The following is a 24,776-nucleotide window of genomic DNA, read 5'->3' as shown; positions in this document are numbered from 1 at the left end:
AGAAAAGATGTAACAGTATTTTTAATTTCCTTTACCTATTCTTATTTTATGATTATTTATTTCTTATTTTGCTGAGAGATGGAGTAAAAAAGCTATGGTTTGGCAGGTAGGCCACAGCAGTAGTCTGGCTCAAGGAGGCCAAGGTACTCTTCTATTTTGGCCCTAGGATGAAAGTATTAGCAAGATCACTCTGCAGAATTTTTTATTTCTTTTTCATCTTTACTCAATTTTTTTCCTTCTTTTTTTTTTTTTTTTCTCTTTTTATTTTCTTATTTTGGCATAGTCTGGCTCTGCTTGGGATGGTAAGGAGCACCTGATTTTGAGGAACCCACCCAGCACAGCTTCACCTCTCAAAATCCTTGAGTTACCTCTGTTTTCTAAGAACAGTGCTGATGAATACCATTTTTTCAATCAAGCTGATACTCTCTTCCTATCCTCCTCTCTTCTTATTCAGTATTTTTCTGTTATTACCCTTAACTTTTTTCTTTTGCTTTTACTTTACTATTTCCTTCTTTTATTTCTCATTCTTTCTTTTCCTCTTCTTTCTTCCTGCTCACTCTTTACTCTTCTCCTCCTTTTGACCTCATATCAAGTGGCCTCTTCATCACTTAACCTCTGAGGCAAGGTAATTTGAAGCCAAGGAGGAAGGGAGAAAGAAAAAGGAGCACCAGGAGGTGAACAAGAAGGAAGAATATATGAGGAAGCACCAACATGAAAAGCAAACATAGACCACCTTTTTCAAAGGATCATGAGGCAGGTTTTACTGAAGACTCCTCCTACAAAGAATTAATGGAGTTGATCAAAGGGGATTTAAAACATGGATAATGAAGGCAATAAAAGGAATGGATTTGAAAATAGAAAGAACCAAAAGTCAGGTGAGACAAATGTAGAATATAGTACAAATAGGGCAGACTTTAGGGAAATGAATGAGACAATCAAAAAATGCAAATATTCAGTAGAATGTATCAAAAATAGATTAGGCCATGCAGAAGAAAGAACATCAGAGCTAGAGGATAAAGCATTCAAGTTAACCCAGATAGTTACAGAGGCAGAAAAGAAGAGCGAGAAAGCAGAGCAGGCACTTTGAGAACCATGAGAATCCATGAAGTGTTCAAACATATGAGTAATAGGAATCCCTGAAAGGGAAGAAGATTGTCCCAAAGTATGGAAACCCTACTGGAGACTATCAAAAATGAAAACAAGTTTTACTAAAGATACTGACCGACTTCTTCCAGATGGATATCAAACTGTGGGTCATCTCAACTCAAACAGAGCCTCTCCAGGACACATTATAATGATCTTGTACAAAGTCAAGAAGCTAGACAAATCTCTGCAAGCAGCCAGGAGTAAGTGTCAACTGATGTACAGGGCCAGAGCCATTAGGTAGACTGCAGACGTTTCACCTGAAGCTTTCCAAGGCAGAAGAGTATGGTCATCCACCTTCAACATTCTTAAATACAACAATTTACAGCATATAATTCTGTATCCTGCAAAAGTAAACTGGAAAATTTAGAACAGATAAAATTTTTTGCATATATAGAAACACTGAGGAAATTCAACACAACAAGGCCAGCGCTAGAGGAAATTATTAGACCCTTTCTCAACACTGAACACCAAAACGGCCCACCACTAAAGTAAACAATGTAACTTCCACAATGGCACCAGGGATAAAACTACACAATAGAAGTTCTCATAACAAGATGAATAAAATTCTAAGACACATCAATACTCTCAATAAATGTGAGTGGATTGAATTCACCCACTGAAGAGGCCCAGGCTGGCTATTGCATAACAAAATCATAAGACATCCATATGCTGTCTCCATGAGACACACCTTGCCTTGGGGGAAAAATCAAGACTCAGGGTCAAGGTATAGAAAATAGTAATTTAAGCAAATGGAAATCAGAAGAAAGGTGGGGTTGCAGTATTGTTCTCAGATACAAGTGGATTCAAAACAACTGTAGTTAAGAAAGAGAAAATTGGCACTTCATACTGATCAAAGGAACAATACAAAAGACATTTCAATTTTAAAATTTATGTACCTAACTTAAATGCTTCCAGATCTATGAAATGGACCTTGAAGGGTCTGAGCAATATGATATCCCATAACCCCACAACAGCTTGGGACTTTAACCCCCCATTACAGAAGGGGACTGGTCCTCTAAAAAGAAAGTAAAGAAAGATACAAAGGAATTAAACATGACCCTAGAACAACTGAAATATTGGAAATATATAGAACACACCATCCCAAAGCAAAAGAATATGAATTTTTCTCATCAGCCCATGGCACATACTCCAAAATAGATCACATCCTATAAATCAAACCTCAGCAAAATTAAACGAACAGAAATTATACCTTGTCACTTCTCAAGGCAAAAACTCAACTCCAATAAAAATGTTCATCCACATACAAAGGCATGGAAATTAAACAACCTTATGCTAAAAGATAGTTGGATTCAGGAAGAGAGTAAATAAGAAATTGTCAAATTCCTCAAACATAACAACAATGAAGATACAAGTTACTAAAGCCAATAACTGCAAAAGCAGTCTTGAGAGCAAAATGTATCCATCCCAGTAGATGCCTACATTTGAAAAACAGAGACTACATCAACATACTTACAAACCATCTTATGGAATAGGAAAAAGAAGAACAATCTAATCCTAATCTCAAGAGAAGAAAAGAAATAACCAGAATTAAATCAGAGATTAATAAAATAGAACACACACACACAAAAAAAAAAAATCAGAAAATTTACGAAACCAAAAGTTGTTTTCTTTTTTTTAAGACATAAAAAAAATAGATTAGCCAGACTAACTAGAAACAGAAAAGTAAAATCTCTAGTAATCTATTTCAGAAAGAATAAAGGGGAAATAACAAATGCAACAAATTCTTCTCTGAATACTAGAAGAAAATCTATGTGCAGAAATTTTATAATGCAGAGGAAATGAATCAATACTTGGAATCACACCCTCTCCCTAGACTTAATCACGAAGAACTAGATTTCTAGAAAAGACCAATTTCAAGCACTGACTTCAAAGAAACAATAAAACCTCCCAAGAAAGAAATGCACTGGTCCAGATGGCTTCACACCAGAATCCTATCAAAGTTTCAAAGAAAAGCTTATACCCATACTGCAGAAACCATTCCAAAAATTGACAAAGAAAAAATCTTCCCCAAGATGTTCTACAAAGGAAACATCTCCCTGATGCCCAAACCAGGAAAAGCCCCAACTAAAAAGGAGAACTTCAGAACAATTTCACTCATGGATATAGATGCAAAAATTCTAGAAATGAAATCCTAGACAATAGATTCTAGCTTCTCATTAAAAATGCCATACAACATGATGATGTAGGTTTCATCCTAGGGATGCAAGGCTGGTTTAACGTATGCAAGTCCAGAAATGTAATTCACCATATCCATAGAAGCAAAAATAAAGACTATATGACCCTCTCAATAGATGCAGAGAAAGCATTTAATAAAATTCAGCATGTTTTACTAATTAGAACTCTGAAAAATATAGGCATAGCTGGCACATTTCTTAAACTGAGAGAAGTCATCTATAACAAACCCATAGCTAATATCATACTGAATGGAATACAAATGAAAACTTTTCCACTTAGAACTGGAAAAAGACAAGGCCATCTTCTATCACTATTACTGTTCAACATAGTGTTGGAAGTTCTGTCTGATAAAATGAGGCAAGAGAAGGAAATAAAGGGCATCCAAACGGGGGGCAGAGTAAGTCAAACTCTTCCTCTTTGCCAATGATATTATCTTACAGTTAGAGAAACCCAAAGACTCAACCCCATGACCCCTGGAGGTAATAAAAATAAATAAAGTAAAATCTCAGGATATAAAACTGATGTCCACAAATCAGTAGCCTTTGTATACACCAATAACAGCCAAGATGAGAAGCTAATTAAGGACAAAATTCCCTTTACAGTAGCTTCAAAGAAAATGAGATACCTGGTCATACACATGACAAAACAGGTGAAGGATCTCTATAAAGAATATCATGAAATTCTAAGAAAATAAATAGAAGAAGATACTAACAATTGCAAAAACATACCATGCTCCTAGCTGGGAAGATTCAAATTGTTAAAATGTCTATACTTCTCAAAGCAATCTACAGGGGCAATGAAATTCCCATTACAACTTCAACATCATACTTTCAAGATTTGGAAAAAGTAATTCTTCAGTTTGTATGGAACCAGAAAAAATCCCAATAGCTAAGGCAATTTTTAGTAAGGAAAACAAAGCTGGGGGCATCAGTCTTCTAGACCTTAGGCTGTACTATAAAGCCATAGTGATCAAAAGAGCATGGTACTGGCACAAAAATAGAGACATAGACATCTGGGACAGAGTAGAAAATCTTGAGATGTAAGTATCATCTTACAGCCACCTAATGTTTGATGAACCAAACAAGAACATAAACTAGGGGAAAGAATCCCTATTCAATAAATGGTGCTGGGTGAACTGGATAACCACATGTAAAAGAATGAAACTGGACCCGCAAGTTTCTGTACTCATGAAAATTGATTCAAGATGGATAAAAGATTTAAATCCAAGGCATGAAACAAAAATTCTTGAAGGAAGTATGGGCAAAACACTTAAAGTTATAGACCTGGGGAAAGGCTTCATGAAGAAGACCTCATTGGTAAATGCAACTACAACAAAAATAAATGAGTGGGATTTAACTAAACTGAATAGCTTCTGTACAGCTAAGTAGACAATAACCAAAGCAAATAGACAACCATCAGAAGGGGAAAAGATACTTGCACATTATGAATCGGACAAAAGCTTGATAACTAGGATCTATAGAGAACTCATATTAATCAATATGTAAAGAGCCATCAATCCTCTAAGTCAATGGGCAAGAGAGATGAATAGAACCTTTTCTAAAAAAGATAGATGAATGGCTAACAGACATAAAAAAATGCTCATCATTCCTAGTCATAAAGCACAAGCAAATGAAAACTACCCAGGGATGTCAAGTAACCCCAGTTAGAAGGGCCCACGTCACAAAATCTCAAAGCGGCCAATGCTGGCATGGATGTGGAGAGAAGGGAACCCTTTTACATGGCTGGTGGGACTGCAAACTAATACAACCTTTTTGGAAGGAAATATAGAGAATCCTCAAAGAACTCAAGCTAGACCTCCCATTTGATCCTGCAATCCATTACTGGGCATCTACACAGAAGGAAAAAATCATTTTATCATAAGGACATTTGCAGTAGACTGTTTATTGCAGTTCAGTTTACAATTAACAAATTGTCCAAACTGTCTAAATGCCCACCAACCCAGGAATGGATTAACAAGCTGTGGTATATGTATACCATGAAATACTCTTCAGCCACTAAAAAAGTGGAGACTTCACATAGTTTATGTTAACCTGGATGGAGGTGGAACACATTCTTCTTAGTAAAGCATCAGAGGAATGGAGAAGCAAGAATCCTATGCACTCAATTCTGATATGAGGACAAATGATTACCTAGTACAATGTGGGGGGTGGAGTAATGGGGGACTGGAGAGTGGGAAGGAGGGAGGGTGTTGGGGGGTCATAATATATGACATATCTCTTGGGAGCAGTACACAATTATAAAAGTGACTTTACCTAACAAGTTCAATCAGTATAGCCTGGTTCTTTGTACCCTCAATGAATCCTCAACAATAAAAAATAATAATAATCTGATGATCTCAAATAGTGAAAAGCTTCCAGTCAAGACATTTCACAAAGACACCTGTCTAATTACTACTACTCCTTACCATCATAATTACTATGTACTAAAAAACTTCCTTCTATTTTTCTATAGACATGGTTAATGTCTATTCATTTGGACTTTATTTCCTTTCTTATTTCAAAGTATGAGTGGGTACAAATGTGTTTGTTTACATGGATTGCTTTTGTAAAGATTGAGTCCTTGCTATAGGTGTGCCCATCACCCAAATAGTGTTTACTGTGCCCATTAGGTAGTTCTTTTACTTCCCCGCTTACAGTCTCCCTTCTTGTTGATTTTACCTCAATTTTACGTTCTTCTGTGAACCCCCGTGCACTTCAGTTAGTTTTAATTTAATAGTGAGTTCATGTGGTCTTTGTTTTCATGTTCTTGAGATACGTTGGAGAATGGTCTCCAGTTCCGCCCAGATTTCATTTATTTAACTGTTTCTTTTCTTTTAGAGTTGCTGAGTGAAATAAGTGTCAGAATCGACTTTTCAATGTCTCAGTGCTGACACCTCAGGGGCATCCATTCATCCTATACTATTCCCCCCGACATGGAAAATTTAGTAAGGCCTCCTGGGGTCACCCTCATTTAGACGCCAGTGGAGGTTCTAATCCCAGAAATATTTCTCTGTCAGTGGGAACCCTCAACAACCCCTCCACCAAAGCAGTATGAAAGCCTTGAGCAAGCCCCCTTTCCTGCCTGTTCAGCCATGCTGGGATTCTTGAGAAACGTCCCTTCTCTCAGCAGACATCTGGGTAAGGGAGGTACTAAACTGCCCATATTCCCTTGCTGTGCTTGTGTAACACCGGCAGACCCAAAACCCTCAGTCTACACTGGTGGAGCCTCTCCAACTTGGCGTCTGTCCACTGCATTGGACGTTGTGAGCTGGTTGCTTAGACACTGACCACCGTGGGGTCTTCATCCTCTCACTTAGGAAGGTGCCTCCCTCTGTCCCTGAGGTCCAGGAGTCGTGTTGTCCTGCTTTCTCACCACAGGCACCTTCAGTTCTGTGTTCTGTGCTGCACTGTGGATACAAGAGAAATTTTTTTATAGATTTACTGACTTCAAAGTGTTGATAATTCATGTCCATTTGGGGACAGATAAAGCGACTGAAAGCTTCTCCCTCTCACTTTTGTGCAGGTGTGAGGTTTTGGTTATTTGCTCAAACACATCCAATTCAGAAATGTCGGAGCAAAACACAGAATCATAAATCCAGAGATGTTCCCCAGAGGAAACTGCCACATAGAGAGGAAACCACCACCCTGAGCAGACACCTGGGCTGAGCACTCCCTAGCCCCAGTCCCTTCACCTGCCCTGGGTGACTCCTCGCCTGTGTCCCGGGTGCCCCCTAGAGGCCACGCTCCGCAGGAGGTTTGTGTTTGGGCTCCCACTGCCTTCTCGCTGTGTCCCTCGCACAGAAATACACGGCCGTGTCCTCCGGCCTCAGGCTGCTCATTCGCAGATGCAAAGTGTTCTTGCCGTTGTCTCTGGAGATGGTGAATCGGCCCTTCACGGAGTCTGGGTAGTATGTGCTACCACCATAACCACTGATGCTTGAGACCCATTCCAGTCCCTTGCCTTCAGCCTGGCGGACCCAGCTCATCCCAAAGCTGCTGAATGTGAATCCAGAGGCTGCGCAGGAGAGTTCGAGGGAGACCCCAGGCCGGACCAAGCCTCCCCCAGACTCCACCAGCTTTTCCTCACATTGGACACCTGCAAACACAGAGACACCGGGTCAGACACCTCCACACACACCCTCTGTTCTCTCTCTTACATCCACTCACACACTCCGAGTCTCCAGATCTCCATGAATCACCTTGTAAGAGAGCAACCAGGAGAAGCCAGCTCAGCCCAGACTCCATGGTGGGTCGTCTGTGTTCAGTACTGAGCAGCGAGTGGGCAGACCTGGGAGTCCCGGGGCTGGAGCTCCTCTCCCAGAGCTGCAGGGTCAGGGCTGGGCTGGTTTTCATGAGAAGAGGGAGGCCCTATTTGCATGTCCTTCTGCAAAATCAGAGGTCTGGGGTGGGACGCTGAGGGAGGGCTGGGCCATAGCAGGCGTGAGTGTGCTGGAGCAGGAATATGAGAAGGGTAATTCTTGTGAAAATATAAATTCTTATTATGAGATTGTAATGTGATAAATCTTAGCGTTCATCATTGTATTTTCTGTTTACACGTGGACATGGATCATGTGTTGTAAGTTTCCCTGATTTTTCCGTGTTACAAATGTGAGACTCACCCTGAGTCTCTGAGATGTGCACAGTATTTCCCATCTGGTCAGAGTGACTTTTTTGGTATCTGAGCATGAAGTCCTCAGCAGTAGACTCCCCTGACCCTACTCCAGGACAGAGTTGGGCCTGCCTATTTAGGTTTGAATAATTCTGTAACGGGATCATTTGTAATTTTGCCACTTTGAGACTTTACCCCAAAATGGAGAGTATTAGGATTGATGGAGTTTAATTTACAGGAATTTGGGACACTTTTTTGTCTGTCACTTCTTCTGTCTCAGTATTTTATTATTTTTTTTAATTACTTGAATGAGGTATAATTCATACAGACTAAACTGCATATATTTAAAGTGTATAAGTTATGAATATTGGCATATCCATAATCATTATAAATATAGTAAACAAATCAATTCCTTCAACCTTATCTTCTGTTCTTCTATATTTCCTTCATTCCCTTTTCCTCCTTCTTATAATTCCCTAGGCAAATATATATTGTTCTTATAGTACTTTAGATTAGTTTTCATTTTGTAGAATTCATATAAATGGAATAATATATTTTTTCTGCTTATTACTTTTGCTTATTGACTGAGCACCTATACTTGAAAATATATTCATAGCGTGGAGTGTACGAAACAATCATGAATTCTAATGAGGGTAGTATTTCACTACAGAAATTTAATGTAATTATTGTTTATTAAGCTGTTGTAGGATAATATTTAGAAATAAACTTATCTTACATCAAGCACACAAAGTAAATTCAGTGTGAGTTTAAAATGACTTGCTTTTCTTCCAGAGGCTTAAGAGATCTGGACCCCCGTGGTTACTCACAGAGTTAGGCTTTTTTGGAGTTGTAAAATTCCTTAGGCCTTTTCTCTGAAGCTGTACACCCCATGAAGCCTGAGATCCAAGGGCATGCCGCCCTTCCCCAGAGATACGGGCCAGAGGGTTGATATATGTTAACAACATATTGTCAGAGGTCTATAGGTACTCTGCCCTGAGGAAAGGACACAGTCATTACTTCATACTGAGTGAACTGAGTGAATGCTTAAAGATATTCTTCTATTAACTCTGCTGCCCTGTGGCTACTTTCATCTTTGTGACCTGCTCGGAAATTAGTCCCTGTTTAGAAGAAGAGTTTTACTACACAAGTGATTGCATTGATATGATAAATATTTTCTTTCAAGTTAAATTACAGATATGTAAAAAAGAAGATAAGATGATGGAACTAATAGATAATAGATTAAGTGTGTACGTGACTGAAAGAGTATAAAACTATAACTTGGAATAAAAACTTTTGCTATATGCCACCCCATGGTGTATAGTCTGTTTCTTGATTTAATAATTACAGGAGTGAGCTTACACCCACAGCAAAGCTGCTGTTTGTTTGCGTCTCTGGTCACGCAACAGCTGTTGATCATTATGTAAGTCTTATATTTTCAGGGTCTAGCTAGTAAATATGTCATTCATCTTGAAGTTGTACACAAGTGAAAAGTAGCTTCTTGTTTTTATTCTTAAAACAAAAACACTGACAACAAACAAAAACTGTAGAGCTACAATGTGAAAAACATTCCTTAATACTTCAGATAATTAAAGTTATAGAACTAACAACAAACCTGACATGTGTGGAGAGACATGTTCTTGCAAGAATAAACAAGGCCAGGAACTTATTTGATCTGGGGCAGAGGCTGCCACACAGTGTAGGCTGTGAGAGGATCAAGCTATGAATGTGTCTTTCCCTGCTGGAAGCTGAGTGTGGTAAAGGCTTGACGGTGGGAAGTTCTCTGGGGTCACATGCTCAAGGGGGTTTCTATCCTCTTATCTCTTCCCTTTGGAAAAGGGACAGTCACAAAAATCTCCCTTTTTGTAAAATTCACTGTGGGAGAGAGACAGAGAACACACAATTCTGAAATGCATATTGAGTCACATATTTTAGTAAAAATTAAAAATTTGATTTTCAATAAAATCATCAATATGGCAACCTGGTGGTACAGTGGACCGCATAGGAACTGGCAGGGACACAGAGGTCCCCACCTAAGCTTTCATCAGAGCGCCCCCACTCTACATCCCAGTGGAATAAAGGTCTTGTCTGCAGGGAAGGGCATCAAATCTGGAAGCTGAGGACCCTGATAGAGAAACACTGGGGAGAAACACTCTGCTCAGGAGGAGGGGCAGGAAAACTGGGACGATAAGCAAACCTGGAGCAGAGACAGCAGCACCCAGAAGGCAGCACTCAGACCCAGAGTCCCGATGCCTGCTTAGAATGACAGCTCAGGAGAAGGTCAGAGACTCTGACATTAGTCCAAGACTTTCCACACACTGACAATTGTCAGGTGAGTTTCACACTGGAGTGTATGTGGATAGTTGGAACAGAGAGAGCCTCTGCAGGAGAGCACAGGGGAGAACATGAAGCCAAGCAGGGAACACAGACAAGGTGTCACTGGGGAATCTGAAGTCTCTGATGGACGCAGAAGGAGCAGATTCAACCCTGGTCGCCACTGCAAATACAGACTGCAGAGGGACCTCTGAGCAAGTTCAGGAGAAGCTGTAAACTAAGTGCCTAGCAAAGGAAGGACATGAGAAACTACAGGCAGAAAATGCATCCAATAAACTAACAAGGCAAGATCAATTCTACAACTCAACATTTGTGGTTATCAACATAAATACAAGATACGTCAGAGAAAAACACCATAGCCGTAGTAGACAAATGATCTGAATATGACTGTGAATGACAGAGCACTTAGAGCTATCTAATAAAAGAGCATATTTAGTAAAATCTCTACATGACAATGTGGGAATACCGCAGGATCTGACAGTGACTCTGCTGATAGATGGAAACATTAATATCTGATGGAGTTTCATGACAGTCAGAAGCACTGTGCTCTGCATAGAAGGAGCCTTCTGCACACTCAGCAGTGCTGTTGGCTTAGCCTGCAAGTGAGCTTTAAAAAAATGTCATTGGAAGTCAGGCAAACCAAATTACAAAGACAAAAAGGAGAGAGGAAAACAGGAATAATTATAAAACATTGTAACATAGATATGTTTCAAAGTCAACTGAGAAGTACACTGCTGGTGTTCAGGAACATTCAAAACATTGAAATTTCCAAAATACATCTTTTGGTATGAACGTTAAACCCAATTTTGTCCAATTTGTCTGTTTTTCAGATAATTCAGTAGATTTTGAGGTAGACTCAGGCAACTATATGGCCCCACTTTACTCTCCTCATATATTCAGCAGTGGGGAAATAAAACAGATGTCAGGGGAAAGGGGTTGGAATCATCACCTACATCTCTGAGGCAGGTTAATATTTAGAATAAAATTCAGCTCTCCTGATTCTCAGCCCCACAGTCAGACCTGAGTCACTGTCAGCAGAGTGGACAGTCTGAGCTCCCTGCACATGGGGCAGCACCTGAAATATAGAGTGATGTTTGGGGTCTCTGCAGGCTCTGATGTGGACAGGGTCAGCTCCCAAATTAGACTTATCAGTCAGGGAAGTCTCTGCTTTTTCTCTGGGTCAGGGTAGTGGTTGTGTCAAGAGATGACCAACTTACGCTACTCATTACCTCTGCACATGGACAGAAAAAAATGGATATAAGAACCAATTCATCGGGCGGCACCTGTGGCTCAGTGAGTAGGGCGCCAGCCCCATATTCAGAGGGTGGCGGGTTCAAACCCAGCCCCGGCCAAACTGCAACAACAAAAAAAAATAGCCGGGCGTTGTGGCGGGTGCCTGTGGTCCCAGCTGCTTGGGAGGCTGAGGCAGGAGAATCGCGTAAGCCTAAGAGTTATAGGTTGCTGTGAGCCGTGTGACGCCATGGCACTCTACCGAGGGCCGTACAGTGAGACTCTGTCTCTACAAAAAAAAGAAAAAAAAGAACCAATTCATCTCACAGTACATTTAACAACCCCTTATGTCGGTGGAAACACCGACTAGGAGAAATTAAGGAAAAATGTGCCTGGGGTGAATGTGAACATGTTAGTTTTACTCTGCCAATACCCTTGAAAGCGATCATGGACCTTCCTTCATATCTAACATACTCAACAAGCATGCAAAGCTCACAGATTAGCTGAGAACTACATTCCTCTTGAAACTGCACTGTGGATGCAAATTGAAGAAATGAATCACACTTTACAAAGAAACATTGCAAAAGTATGTCAGGAAACTTATTTGACTTTGGGTGAGATGCTGCCAGTCACCCTGCTGTAGGTTAGAGTGGCTCCCACAGGCAGGCTAAGTTTGAGACTCTTTAGAATATTACATTGGAGGCCATTCCTGGTTCCTGCCTTGGTGCAACAACCAACCAACACATGAGGAGATTTACCAATGCCTAATGTGTTACAACTCCAGGCACTGTACTGACCTCTGTTCATGAGTCTGCTTCCAGCAGGACCACTCCTCCACAGTCAGGGCCGGACCTCTTCTTTGGACAAGTGGTTGGGCGTCCTGCAGACATGGACAGAACAAGGGCCTAAAGATCAAGTGTGCCTGGGAACTGAGACCATTTAAGGTGCTGCTCTTGTCCCCACTCCTCAGTTAAACTTCCTGGTTAAATCTGTGGAAACAGCACACTCAGGTTTACGAGGCATGTCCAGCAGACTCCTGCCATCTCTGGAAGTAGGAAGACTGTGGGCTCAGGAGCCCAGGAGGAGCTTAGCTGCTCTGTCAGGAAGAGGATAAGTAACGGGGAAATGACCACCATTTCCTTGACTTGTCCTTTGGGGATGTTCACTTCACTGGAAAGACAACACTTTACTTACAATCTCTCAGTCTACTGACCCCTTCCTAACCTATCCCAACCCTGGCTGGGTTGAGAGCCTTAGCCTCAGCCAGTTCAGGGCCACTCTGATCTTATGGTTGCTGCTATGTTGAGTTGTACCTGTGTCGCCTCTTACACATTAATCATAGGAAAGCCAGTTTATCAGAGTACCTGTGCCATCCACTGATAACTCTCTACTCTGCATCCCCATGATTCTCTCTTACTCAGGCCCTTGTGCAAAGTAATGATAAGGACCCACAAGCCTACAGATACCCTTTCTACTTGCTAAATTATCTCCCTAAATTCCCCCACCTTTCTAGAGATTGAAACTTCAGTTTTTTTCAGAACCACCCTCTTTATTTTAACCCATTAATAACTATTGAACTCCTTAAACAGGCCCATGGACCACTGTTAGTCCAATATATGCTTGTAGAAAATATTCCATCAGGAAACAGTTTGTAAAGAAGATCTCAATGGAAATCACAGCCAAAAAAAATAAATGAATGGGACTTCATTAAATCAAAAAGCTTCTACATGCTGAGGAAATAATCAACAGAGAAAACAGCTAATAGAGTGGGAGAAACTATTTACACTCTCTGCCCTTGTTGTCTACAAAGGCATCAGACTCTTTTGCTAAAGTAACACTTGACACTCACATTACCCTGGACTGTTCCTGCAGGGCAGGAAGTCTGTGTGGTCACTGACCTCCTCCTACACTCCTGTTCAGCCCTCCTACAGCACACAGGCCATATTGATACAATCAGACAGCAGGCCACTTGGCTTCAAGAGACTTCAAAGCACCCGGGCAGGTTTAATCTGCGATCCTTGAGAGTATGGTTCCTAGATTTATTTTCCTGGATTCTTATTACATGTGGAATTCCATGAATCATAGGAGACATTCTTCCATTTATCCCTGTTACTGTTCCTTCTCTGGTTATGGTTACCTTCATACAGGCAAAACTCATATGTTATGACTAAGAGTTATCCAAGGCTGCCTGAAACTGTCAGAGCAAGAGAAGAGACACCTGTGACCCTTGCTCTTAAAGGGACACGGAAATGTATTCTCCTAGCCAGGTCAAAGGCTTTTGTTCCATGGTCTGCTCCGGTGACCCCTAACAGCAGGGAGTAGCCTGTTGAGAGATGATGTCTCTCTGTCCCCGGACCCACAAGTTGGTGGGAAAAATTGCTGGCCATGGGGAAGTGGTAACAGTACAGGGAGCCTTATCCTGACTGGATGCATTTTTCATCTCACCCCTGTGCTCACATTCTTCAAGTTAAATTTTATTCTGAGATCTGCACATAGAGCAGCTAATGATACAAGTAATCTAGATTATAATTCGTTTTTTAAAAATAAATAATGATAACCCAGTCCTTAAACTAATTCCCAATGAAATAAGGATGTTTACACACAAGTGAGTGTCTCATGTGAACACTATAGGAATACTGTAAACTGGATCACATCACTCATAGTCAGGTGACAGAAATGAAATGAACGTCACAACCTTCTCAGACTCTTGCTGGCATCTAGATGTCTGTGGTGGTCAGTCATCCCTTAACACCAATGCCTTCTGTCCCCCTCTTCCCTTAACACAGGAAAGATCCTGAAGTTCTCACCACTTTCAGAAGTTTCTTTAGGACAATTATCCCCATCTTCTTGGTTTGATGGCTTTCTGATTAAATCACTTTCTTCACCCCAAATGTGGTGTTTCAAATTATTGGCTGTCATGTGATGAGTGATATGGTTGTGAATTTAGTTAGTAGGGAAGCTGAAGGTTTGAGAAAGTTTTATAAGCCTTTCTGAGGTCCTTCGGGGGTCACAACCTGAGCCCCACCTGAGCTGCAGGTAAAGGGCCTGAGCCCTGGGATTTAAACATAGAACTCACCCTCCCCAACTATTTTCAGTAAAAACATGGAGAAATGGGAATTGAGATAATTAAGCCTGGATACAAAGGAAAATATGGATTAGCAGAAAAGAGGACAACTGGGTCAGTTCTGAGTCAGATGTGCAGTTATACATTAGGGGAAGGACAGATTCTAAACGTCAGACTTTCCAGTGTACTGACCCTGTTCCAGCTCCCACTGCTCCTAATCAGGAAATCCCACTGAGCGCTGTGCCTGGAATGTGACTGAGGACACATCGGTTTTCCCCAAGCTTCCTCAGGACTCTATTACTGGTGACAACTCTAGGGTCATTTTGGCCACTAAAGTGATTTTCTGATTTTTGGGCATGTGGGAGAGAGTCCTTACGTTACCAACCGACCAAACAACGTTTTGTGTTTGGAGTCTTCAACTGTTTGGACAGGATTATAACAGATGAAACTGTTATCCGGAGAGTAAGTCTCAGACCCTGGCTGGAAACCAGCTCTTATTCACGACCTGCACCTGCCCTGGGCTGAGTCTGTGCTTTGTAGGTGCCGGGCGCCCACTGGCGGCCGCACCACGCAGGAGGTTCATGTTTGGGCTGAGACTGCTGTCCAGTCACTGTGTCCCTTGCACAGTAATACACGGCTGTATCCTTGGGCCTCAGACTGCTTGCTCATTTGAAGATACAGAGTGTTCTTGCTGTTGTCTCTGGAAATGGTGAATCGGCCCTTCACAGAGTCCACATAGTTTGTGCTACCACCATTTGCACTGATGTATGAGACCCACTCAAGCCCGTTCCCTGGAGCATGGAAGATTCAGTCCATCCAGTAGCTGCTGAAGGTGAATCAAAAGGCTGCACAGGAGAGTCTCAGGGACTCTCCGGCTCCAGGCCGGACCAAGCCTCCCCAAGGCTCCACCAGCTGCACCTCACCCTGCATACCTGCAAACACAGAGACACCTGGTCAGAAACCTCCACACACACCCTCCGTTCTCTCTCTCACATCCACTCACACACTCCAAGTCTCCAGTTTCCCAGGAACGTCCGTGTAATAGAGCAACGAGGAGAAGCCAGCTCAGCCCAGACTCCATGGTTGACAGTGCTCAGTCCTGATCAGCGAGTGGGCAGAACTGGGAGTCCCGGGGCTGAGGCTCCTCTCCCAGAGCTGCATGGTCATGGCTGGGCTCGGTTTCATGAGCAGCAAGAGGACCAATTTGCATGTCCTCCCAGTATATAGGAGGTGTGAAGTGGGATGTTGATGGAGGTCCGGAAGTATTCTACTGTGAAAAATTTAGTTTTTATGAGGGCATCTGGTTTACCCTGAAACATGAGTCTGAGTGACAGATATCAACATTGCTTTCATTGACACATGTAGAATAAAACCCACAATTTCAGGTGCACTGTATGATGTGTCTACGAGCTACCATCTGGTTAGAGGGAGCTTGGTTTCTGGGCCTATCCTTCTCACCACTGAAGCTGAATGCCTCTTGTAACAACTCTAGGCTGGGGCTTGTCATGAGTCATGTAGTTTGCAAAAATCCCTTCTTGTTATGAGAATATTAGTGATTTTACTGCATTCTAGTGTTTACCTAAAGGCACAGATATCCTGGGTTCACAGAGGAGCAGGGTTCACACAATGTGGTTTCAGGAGTGTCTCCTGGTTCATGTGTTATTGTCCATCTTTTCTTCACTTATTTCCTACTGAATCCATCCATTTGTTTGTTTACTTAATGTCAATTAACCTTTGACATACAGTGAAGTTCACATATTTAAAGATTATTAAGAAACGTTGAGATAGTCATCACCATGTATAAGACAGTGAACAGGCCAATTCACATTTTGTCTTATTATTATTTTTTTGAAATGCCTTCTTAATCCCCTTTCCTTCTCTTATACTTTATACTGATCTATTTCATGTCACTGCTGATTATTTTCTATTTTCTACAATTTATAAAAGTGGAATCATGCAGTATTACAGGCAGAGTGGGGACTTGAGCCCCCATTATTGGCAAGGGAAAACACCCCCAGAAGAATGGAAAAATTAAAAAGTAAGATGAGTAAGTCAGAACAAAGTCAGCTAGTTTATCTTTAAGCAGCTGCTGCTAAATTTATTATGTGAGAAAGTTTCCTGCTTTTCCTAATACTCCGACGTACTAGGGATACAGTTTACTAACACCCCTGCTACATCTGTGAACAATCTGAAGAATTAATGGCCACAGAAGATGCTGTGGCAAGGCCTGGAAAGATACATTAACTAGGCCGTTTACTGCCCAGTAAACAGACAAAGCAAATACCCGTTGTGGAGATTTGTATTCGGCAAGGGCAGAAATCAAGGAAAAAGCTGGAACTTTGAAATACTGGTAGGAGGGATTATATCCCTTATCACAGAGAAAGACCCTCTATGGTGGTGATGAGAGGAAAATTTCTCTCTCCCACCAATTCTTCAGAGGAGATTGACACCAGTGGAGTTTTACTCCACAGTGAACTAGCAGAGTTTAACATCTCACTAGGAATCTGTGTGTGTGACCTCAGACAGAAGGCTGCTCCCAGACTAGGCTCAGGGTCTGGATTTATCAAGACTGCTCAGACCCTTAAAGTTAATGATTATTGAAAAAAATACAAGCTGATAAGCTCGCTAAGAGAAACTGCTGGAGTCATTGTCCCCTTCCTCAGCTTACCCTCTGGACTAATGCACAAATAGTCTTCAAAAAAACTGAGTGGAACTGACACTGGGGGCCACCACTGGAACCCCACAAGCAGGCGATGGTCCCCTGAGCTTCCATCTTTGAAAATTCTAGTCTGGGTGTCTTGTCTTTTTCTTTCTTGTCGTTTCTAACTTTATATTTCTTCAGTTGGTCACTGACAGATCCACAGGTCTTAATGGACCCTGCCCCTAGGGAAGGATCCCAGCAGAATATATATTTTTATTTCTTTGATTTGCTTAATTCAGCATTAATCCCTGTGAACTCAGCCATGGTGTAGTGTTTACCAAGTAAGCTTGTACAGTTACTAACAACGAGTGACATTCCAGTTTGTAAACTTACCGAGTTTGCATGTTTATCATGGTACTGACTGATATTCATATTATTCCCAGTATGCTGGTTTCATAGATAAAGCTGCTACTCAAGTGGAAGATGAGACTGCAGAGAAAAGAGCATTTTTCTTTCCACAGTAACGAACAAGAACATCTCCACCGTAATCGCCATCACCAACAATAGCCTAAGGGACTAGCTGCACATGAGCACCATGTGTTCAATACCTCAGACATGGAAGTGGTGTATGGAGTGAAAAGGTGGAATCTGTGGGGGAAACAGCACTTCCAGGGAGAAGCAGGCCCAGAGTATTGGTCCATGTTAGGAAGCAGCCAGCAGGAGGCACATAGGACAGGACTGGATAGGGCTGTTTATAGAAGCAGGTACTGGATCCTGTGAACCTGAGCATAGTCAGGGTTGGATCCTTAGAATGTCCTAGGGGTTACCGAGTTGTGGTGCTGCTATTTTATTTCCCTTGAAGCCTTTTGCTACAGTGTTGGGGACATATGACAAAATTCTTCCTCACGGATGTTAGCATGAGGGAAAATTTATTCATATTTCTGAAATGCATCCAGGCCTATTTTCCCCATCACAAACTCAGAACTAAGGAATTAAACTTCAAAGCAAGGATGTTGTATGAGGAATGACAAACCTGAAATCTTAGGGACACTTGAGCAATGCCAGCAAACTGGTGGGGCAGTGGTCCTGATGAGGGTTACATTCAGAACTATAGTTTCTCTCTCATCACTCAGATCACAAGCTTTAAGCAACAGGAAAATGTACCAGCCAAGAAGATTGAAGGAGACATACTTGGGCCATGGCAAAGAAGGTTTGTGGAAAATCAAAAAGACACTTTACAATAGTTGAAGAGGGAAACACATGCAGATTGGCATCACCTCTGCAGGAGGGACAGTAACATGGGAGAGCTCATTGCAGACCAAGGGTTACAATTCCGGCCTAAAAAATTGTGTCAGTGTCAAGGTCAAAGACTGCCCTCTCATGCAATGCCTTCCCACCATATCAACAACTGGCAGGTAAATTTAAAATTAGAATGTGCCTGGGAGAGATAAAATACACTGTTTCCAGGAAAACATAAGGTAAATACAAAGCCTGGCAGGAAACACCAATAGACCATCCTGGAGGAGTCCAAAGTCTGTGCTCATGCCAGAGAGAACCTTCAACATGAGCAGCCACTGCACCAAATATGGGACATGCAGACTGAGCAACTTCACAACAACTTCCACAGTCAATGCCTAGAAAGGACAGGATGTGTCATGTATAGGAGGGAATGTACATAAAATAAGAAGTCAAGTGACTATCAAACCCGACATGTCTAGCTTAGAGGGAAAACAAAGTATATCATTACAAATTTAAAAATTTACACTGAGACACCACCTAGATGGCTAAGTAGAGACACCATTGTCAGACTCTCCACTGAAGAGTAGGGGGTCAGGCTGAGGAGGGCAGAGAACAATTGTGGACCACTGGAAGAGACAGCAGAGAAATGCGAGGACCCCTCTGAGAGGAGTTGTGAAGCTGAGAGAGGAGACTAGAAAAAAGAGGTCACCAGCAAAGATCAAATCCAGGGGACCCAGAGCCACGTAGAAGGGTGAGGGGCTCTCCACTCCTACCCGGGTGTTTCAGCTTGCAGCAAACACAGGACTCTCATTCCAAAGTGTGGGGAATTCTGCAAGAAAGCAGAGACCTGGCATTTGTGCGTTTGTGAGAGGGACATAGCCAGACACCAGGTTCTCCTGAGGAGAGAGGAGAAGGATGGAGCCCCACACCTCATCTCACCTTAACCTTGTCTCCAGTGGTTGCTTAGACCAGGGGCAGAGGGAATGTCCTACCGATGTACCGATCAGAGCGTAGCTGCCATCTTCAAATGGATGTAGCAGACCCTGTAGCCTGTGAACAGGTTTAATAGCAATTGAGGTGACCCAGAATAGACTTAAGCTTAATTTTCATGTCATCAGCTTCAGTCTGCACTGTGGTGCACACCCCCAATGGGCTCTCAGAGAGTCTCACGGTAGGTCACATGCTCAGTAAGACTCAGGGTCCAAGCTGACTTCTGAACCATGGGTAGGCCTGATCCAGACAGTCTAAGACAGAAAGTAACCTTAAACACCACAAATCCTGAACACCCACCCCAAAGAGGCTGAATCAATTGGGGTTCAGAATGCTACAGATTAGCACCCAGCAATGACACTTACACTGTGTAGCTACATGCATCAGTCAAGACTCATGTAAAAAGGCATAATGAAAATGATCAAAATGAGTTCCTGAATTACACAGATAGTAGAAATTTGTGATTAAACAGGAATTGTAAAGTTACTGTAAATAGTATCTTAAAATACGCATATATAAAAGCAAACATAGTCAGAATACAGGACCAGATAGGTAATCTTAGCAGGGATATGACGATATTAAGAAATATTCAAATAGAAATGCTCAAAGTAATAAAAAGTACTGGAGTAAGAAATAATCAAGCCTTTCACAGGGTCATAAACGCAGTGGTTTCACCTTCAAAAAGAACCCATGACCCTGCAAATAGGTCTGAAGAATTGCAAACATAAAATGCAAAGAGAAGGAGCGGTACATCAACCTGGAGAGTGAGAACTGGTATAACTGGAATCTCAATAGCAAACCTGCCAGCTAAGAAAAATTAATATCGAAGTCACAATGTCAGTAGGGCTCTACCCCATGACAGATGTGTGAATCACAGATCCGGGAATTTCAGAAAACCTCCAGCCAAATGCACGTACACAGAGACACACACAGCACTGATGCACACATACACACGTGAAATAACGAAGGTGAATTTCTCCACAGAACACACACAGCTTCCATTTTATTATGTGACTTAATTTAACTAATAATTTATTAATAGTGAGAAATGATGGTCCAAAATTATATTCTTCCATGTGTATGTCTGTATATTCCAATCTCAAAAACTAAATATGTTTATACACACACACACATATATGTTTAGGTACAACTAAATCTTAATACCACTTTTGTCAAATATCAAATTAGAAAGTATATTGGCATTGCGTGCTAAGCTCTGTGCTGGTTTATTTCCCATGGATGACAGCACCATCCCATCTAAAATGAGGAGTTACCAATATCTCACACCCAGCCCCCAGGAGGCTCTGAGGCAGGCCCCCATGGTGCACGCCCACCTCCTGCAGGATCCCTGTACCCACCTGAAAGGACAGCTTCAAGTCTGACCAGGGCACAAGTGCACTGATGTGAGCTCTCTCCTGACCAGTCCATGGTGTGCAAACGACCCTCACTCTGCCAGCCCAGGAGAAGCCAGTACTTGGGTGGGCATTCGTTCTCCATTGTTGATACAAAAGCCATGGTTGGGGTACAGCCAGTGGGTTCTGGGTGTTTAGTGAGCCTGGTCAGCTGCAAGAACAGTGGTGGTATCGTAGGAATAAGGACTAGGGAGGTGATTCACCAGACATTGAGGGGTGACACTGAAGGACCTGGTGCCGTCTGTGTGGGCCACAAGGGAGACCAGGAGCTTCAGCAGGAGAGTAAAGAGGAGGAACCACCTGAGGTCACACAGGCAGATTCACATGGGGGAAAGACACACTGAAATGAGGGTTCCTCCCCACACCCCTCAGATAAGAGGCAAGAGCTAAGTCAAACTCCCAGACACACAGAGTCATCTCAGAGACAAGTTTCCTACTGAATAACAGACACCGTGTAGGAAATACAACACCTTCTCAGGACACTGCAGTGTGGATGGAGGGAGGATGGCTTCTTGTTGCAAGGATGTTTTTTTTTTTTTTTTTTTAATTTTTTTTATTAAATCATAACTGTATACAATGATATGATTATGGGGCATCATACACTCACTTCATAAACCATTTGACACGTTTTTAGGATGTTTTTTTAATTGTGTTAAGACATTTATACTCTACACCTAGTAAATTTAAAATGTACCCTTGTAAAATGCACTGTAGGTGTGGTCTTACCAATTACCCTCCCTCCGCCCATACTCCTCCCTACACGTCCCTCCCTCTCCTCTTTCCCCTTCTTCTTGGGCTTGAGTTGCATTATAGCTTTCATATGAAAGCTATAAATTGGTTTCATAGTAGGACTGAGTACATTGGATACTTTTTTTTTCACTCCTGAGATACTTTGCTAAGAAGAATATGTTCCAGCTCCATCCATGTAAACATGAAATAGGTAAAGTCTCCATCTTTTTTAAGGCTGCATGAGATTCCTTCGTGTACATATAGCACAATTTATTAATCCATTCATGGATCAGTGGGCACTTGGGCTTCTTCCATGACTTAGCAATTAAAAATTGGGCTGCAATAAACATTCTGGTGCAAATATCTTTGTTATAAAGTGATTTTTGGTCTTCTGGATATATACCTAGCAGAGGAATTGAAGGATCAAATGGCAGGTCTATGTTTAGATCCCTAAGTGATCTCAAAAATCTTTCCAAAAGGAATGAATTAGTTCGCATTCCTGCCATCAGTGCAGAAGTGTTCCGTTTTCTCCACATCCACACCAACATCTCTGGTTTTGGGATTTTGTGATGTGGGCTACTCTTACTGGGGTTAGATGATATCTCAAAGTGATTTTGATTTTCATTTCTCTGATGATTATGGTTGATGAGAATTTTTTCATGTGTCTGTAGGCCATGCACCTGTCTTCTTCAGAGAAGTTTCTCTTCAAGTCTCTTGCCCAGCCTGAGATGGGATCACTAGTTCTTTTCTTGCTATTACGTTTGAGTTCTCTGTGGATACTAGCTATTAAACCTTTGTCACAGACATAACATGCAAATACCTTCTCCTATTCTGAGAGTTGTCTGCTTGCTTTACTTACATTATTTTTTGCTTTGCAGAAGCTTTTTGCTTTGATCAAATTCCAGTAATGTATTTTTGGTGTTGCTTCAATTGCCAGGAGGTCTTCCTTAAAAAGTATTCGAACAGGCTGATTTCTTCAAGTGTTTTCCCTGCACTTTCTTCTAGTATTTTTATAGCTTCATGTCTTAAGTTTAAATATTTAATCCAATGAGAGTCTATCTTAGTTAATGGTGAAAGGTGTGGGTCCAGTTTCTGTCTTCTACAGGTCGCCAGCCAGTTCACCCAGCACCATTTGTTAAATAGGAAATCTTTTCCCTGCTGAATGTTTTTAATTGGCTTGTCAAAGATCAAGTAATGGTAAGTAGCTGGGTTCACCTCTTGGTTCTTTATTCTGTTCCATACATTTACCTCTCTGTTTTTGTGCCAGTATCATGCTGTTTTGATCACTATCTATTTGTAGTATAATCTAGGGTCTGGTGGCATGATTCCTCTTGATTTGTTTTTATTTCTGTACTCAGAAAAAAAACATCTTGGGTAGTTGAGTTTTTTTCTGATTCCATATAAAGCGAGCAGTTTTTTTTTTTGAGATCTTTGAAGTATGACAGTGTAAAATTAATAGGGGTTGTATTAAAATTATGTATTGCTTAGGGTAGTATGGACATTTTAACAATGTTTATTCTTCCTAGCCATAAGCATGGTATGTTGTTCCATTTGTTAACATCTTCAGCTATTTCTTTTCTTAGAGTTTCATAGTTCTCTTTATGGAGATCTTTCACATCCTTTTTTAGGTAAACTCCCAAATATTTCATCTTCTTTGGCACTACTGTGAAAAGGATAGAGTCCTTCACTGTTTTTTGAGCTTGACTATTGTTGGTATACATAAATGCTACAGATTTGTGAGTGTTGATTTTGTATCCTGAGACAGTGCTGTATTCTGTGATCACTTCTAAGAGTTTTGTGTTTGAGTCACTGGTGTTTTCCAGATATGCAACCATATCCTCTGTGAAGAGTGAAAGTTTGATCTCCTCTGACCCTATATGGAGACCCTTGATTGCCTTTTCTTGCTGAATTGCGATGTCTAAGACTTCCATTACAATTTAAAAAGCAGTGGAGACAATGGGAAACTTTGCCTGGTTTCTGATCTGAGTGGAAATGATTTCAATTTAACACCAATCAATATGATATTGGCTGTGGGTTTGCTGTAGATGGCCTCTATCAGTTTAAGAAATGTCCCTTCTATACCAATTTTTTAAAGCATTCTGATCATGGAAGGATGCTGGATATTATCAAAAGTTTTCTCTGCATCAATTGAGAGAATTATATGGTCTTTGTTTTTTATTTTATTTATGTGATAAATTATAATTATAGATTCATGTATATTGAACCAGCCTTGAGACACTGTGATAAAACCCACTTGGTCATGGTGTACACTTTGTTTGATGTGTTGGTGGATTCTGTTTGGTAGGATCTTGTAGAATACTTTTGCATCAATATTCATTAGTGGTATAATTTTCATTTCTTATTGGGTCTTTTTCTTGTTTGGGGATCAAGATCATGTTTACTTCATAGAATGTGTTGGGTAGTATTCCTTCTTTTTTCTATGTTTTGGAAAAGGTTAAATAACATAAGTACTAGTTCCTCTTTAAAAGTTTAGTAGAATTCTGACGTGAAGCCATGTGGTCCCAGGCTTTTTTTTTTTTTTTTGGGGGGGGGGAGATTTTGTATAGTTGATGCTATTTCAGAACTTGATATAGGTCTGTTCAACATTTCTACTACATTATGGCTAAGTCTGGGAAGGTGGGATGCTTCCAAGTTTTGGTCTATTTCCTTCAAATTTTTGTATTTCTGAGAATAGAGTTTCCTGTAATATTCATTAAGGATTTTTTGAATTTCTGAGGTGTCTGTGGTTATTTTGTCTTTGCCATTTGAGATTGATGAAATTAGAGATTTTACTCTTTTCTTTCTGGTTATATTAGCCATTGGTTTATATATTTTATTGACCTTTTCAAAAAACCAACTTTTAGATTCATTGATCTGCTGTATAATCCTTTTGTTTTCAATTTCATTCAATTCTGCTGTAATTTTTGTTATATCTGTTCTTCTGCTGGGTTTGGGATTGGTTCTTCCTTTTCCAGTTGTGTGGGATCTCCCATTAAGTTGTTAACTTCCTGTCTTTCCATTCTCTTGAGGAAGACTTGCCGTGCTATAAATTTCCCTCTTAGGAGTGCCTTTGTGGTATCCAGGAGGTTCTGGTAATTCATGTCTTCATTATTGTTTTGTTCCAAAATTTGGTAATTTCCTTTTTAATCGTGTGTGTGACCCAGCTATCATTCATCATAAGATTATTTAG

At 41.1% G+C, this 24,776-nt stretch overlaps 1 gene segment (V, D, J or C); it reads right to left on the bottom strand.

Annotated features, from left to right (window-relative positions):
- Positions 1–7,072: 7,072 nt before the first annotated feature.
- Positions 7,073–24,776, bottom strand: part of LOC128587709 (immunoglobulin heavy variable 3-23-like) — a 37,066-nt gene continuing 19,362 nt past the window's right edge. Inside the window, 1 exon segment of the V gene segment in view lies at positions 7,073–7,437. Within this exon segment, the coding sequence occupies positions 7,073–7,437 (365 nt within the window).

This window comes from Nycticebus coucang, chromosome 6 (assembly GCF_027406575.1).
Source record: "Nycticebus coucang isolate mNycCou1 chromosome 6, mNycCou1.pri, whole genome shotgun sequence".
Classification (NCBI taxonomy): domain Eukaryota; kingdom Metazoa; phylum Chordata; class Mammalia; order Primates; family Lorisidae; genus Nycticebus; species Nycticebus coucang.
This window is presented reverse-complemented; position numbering and strand designations above follow the sequence as displayed.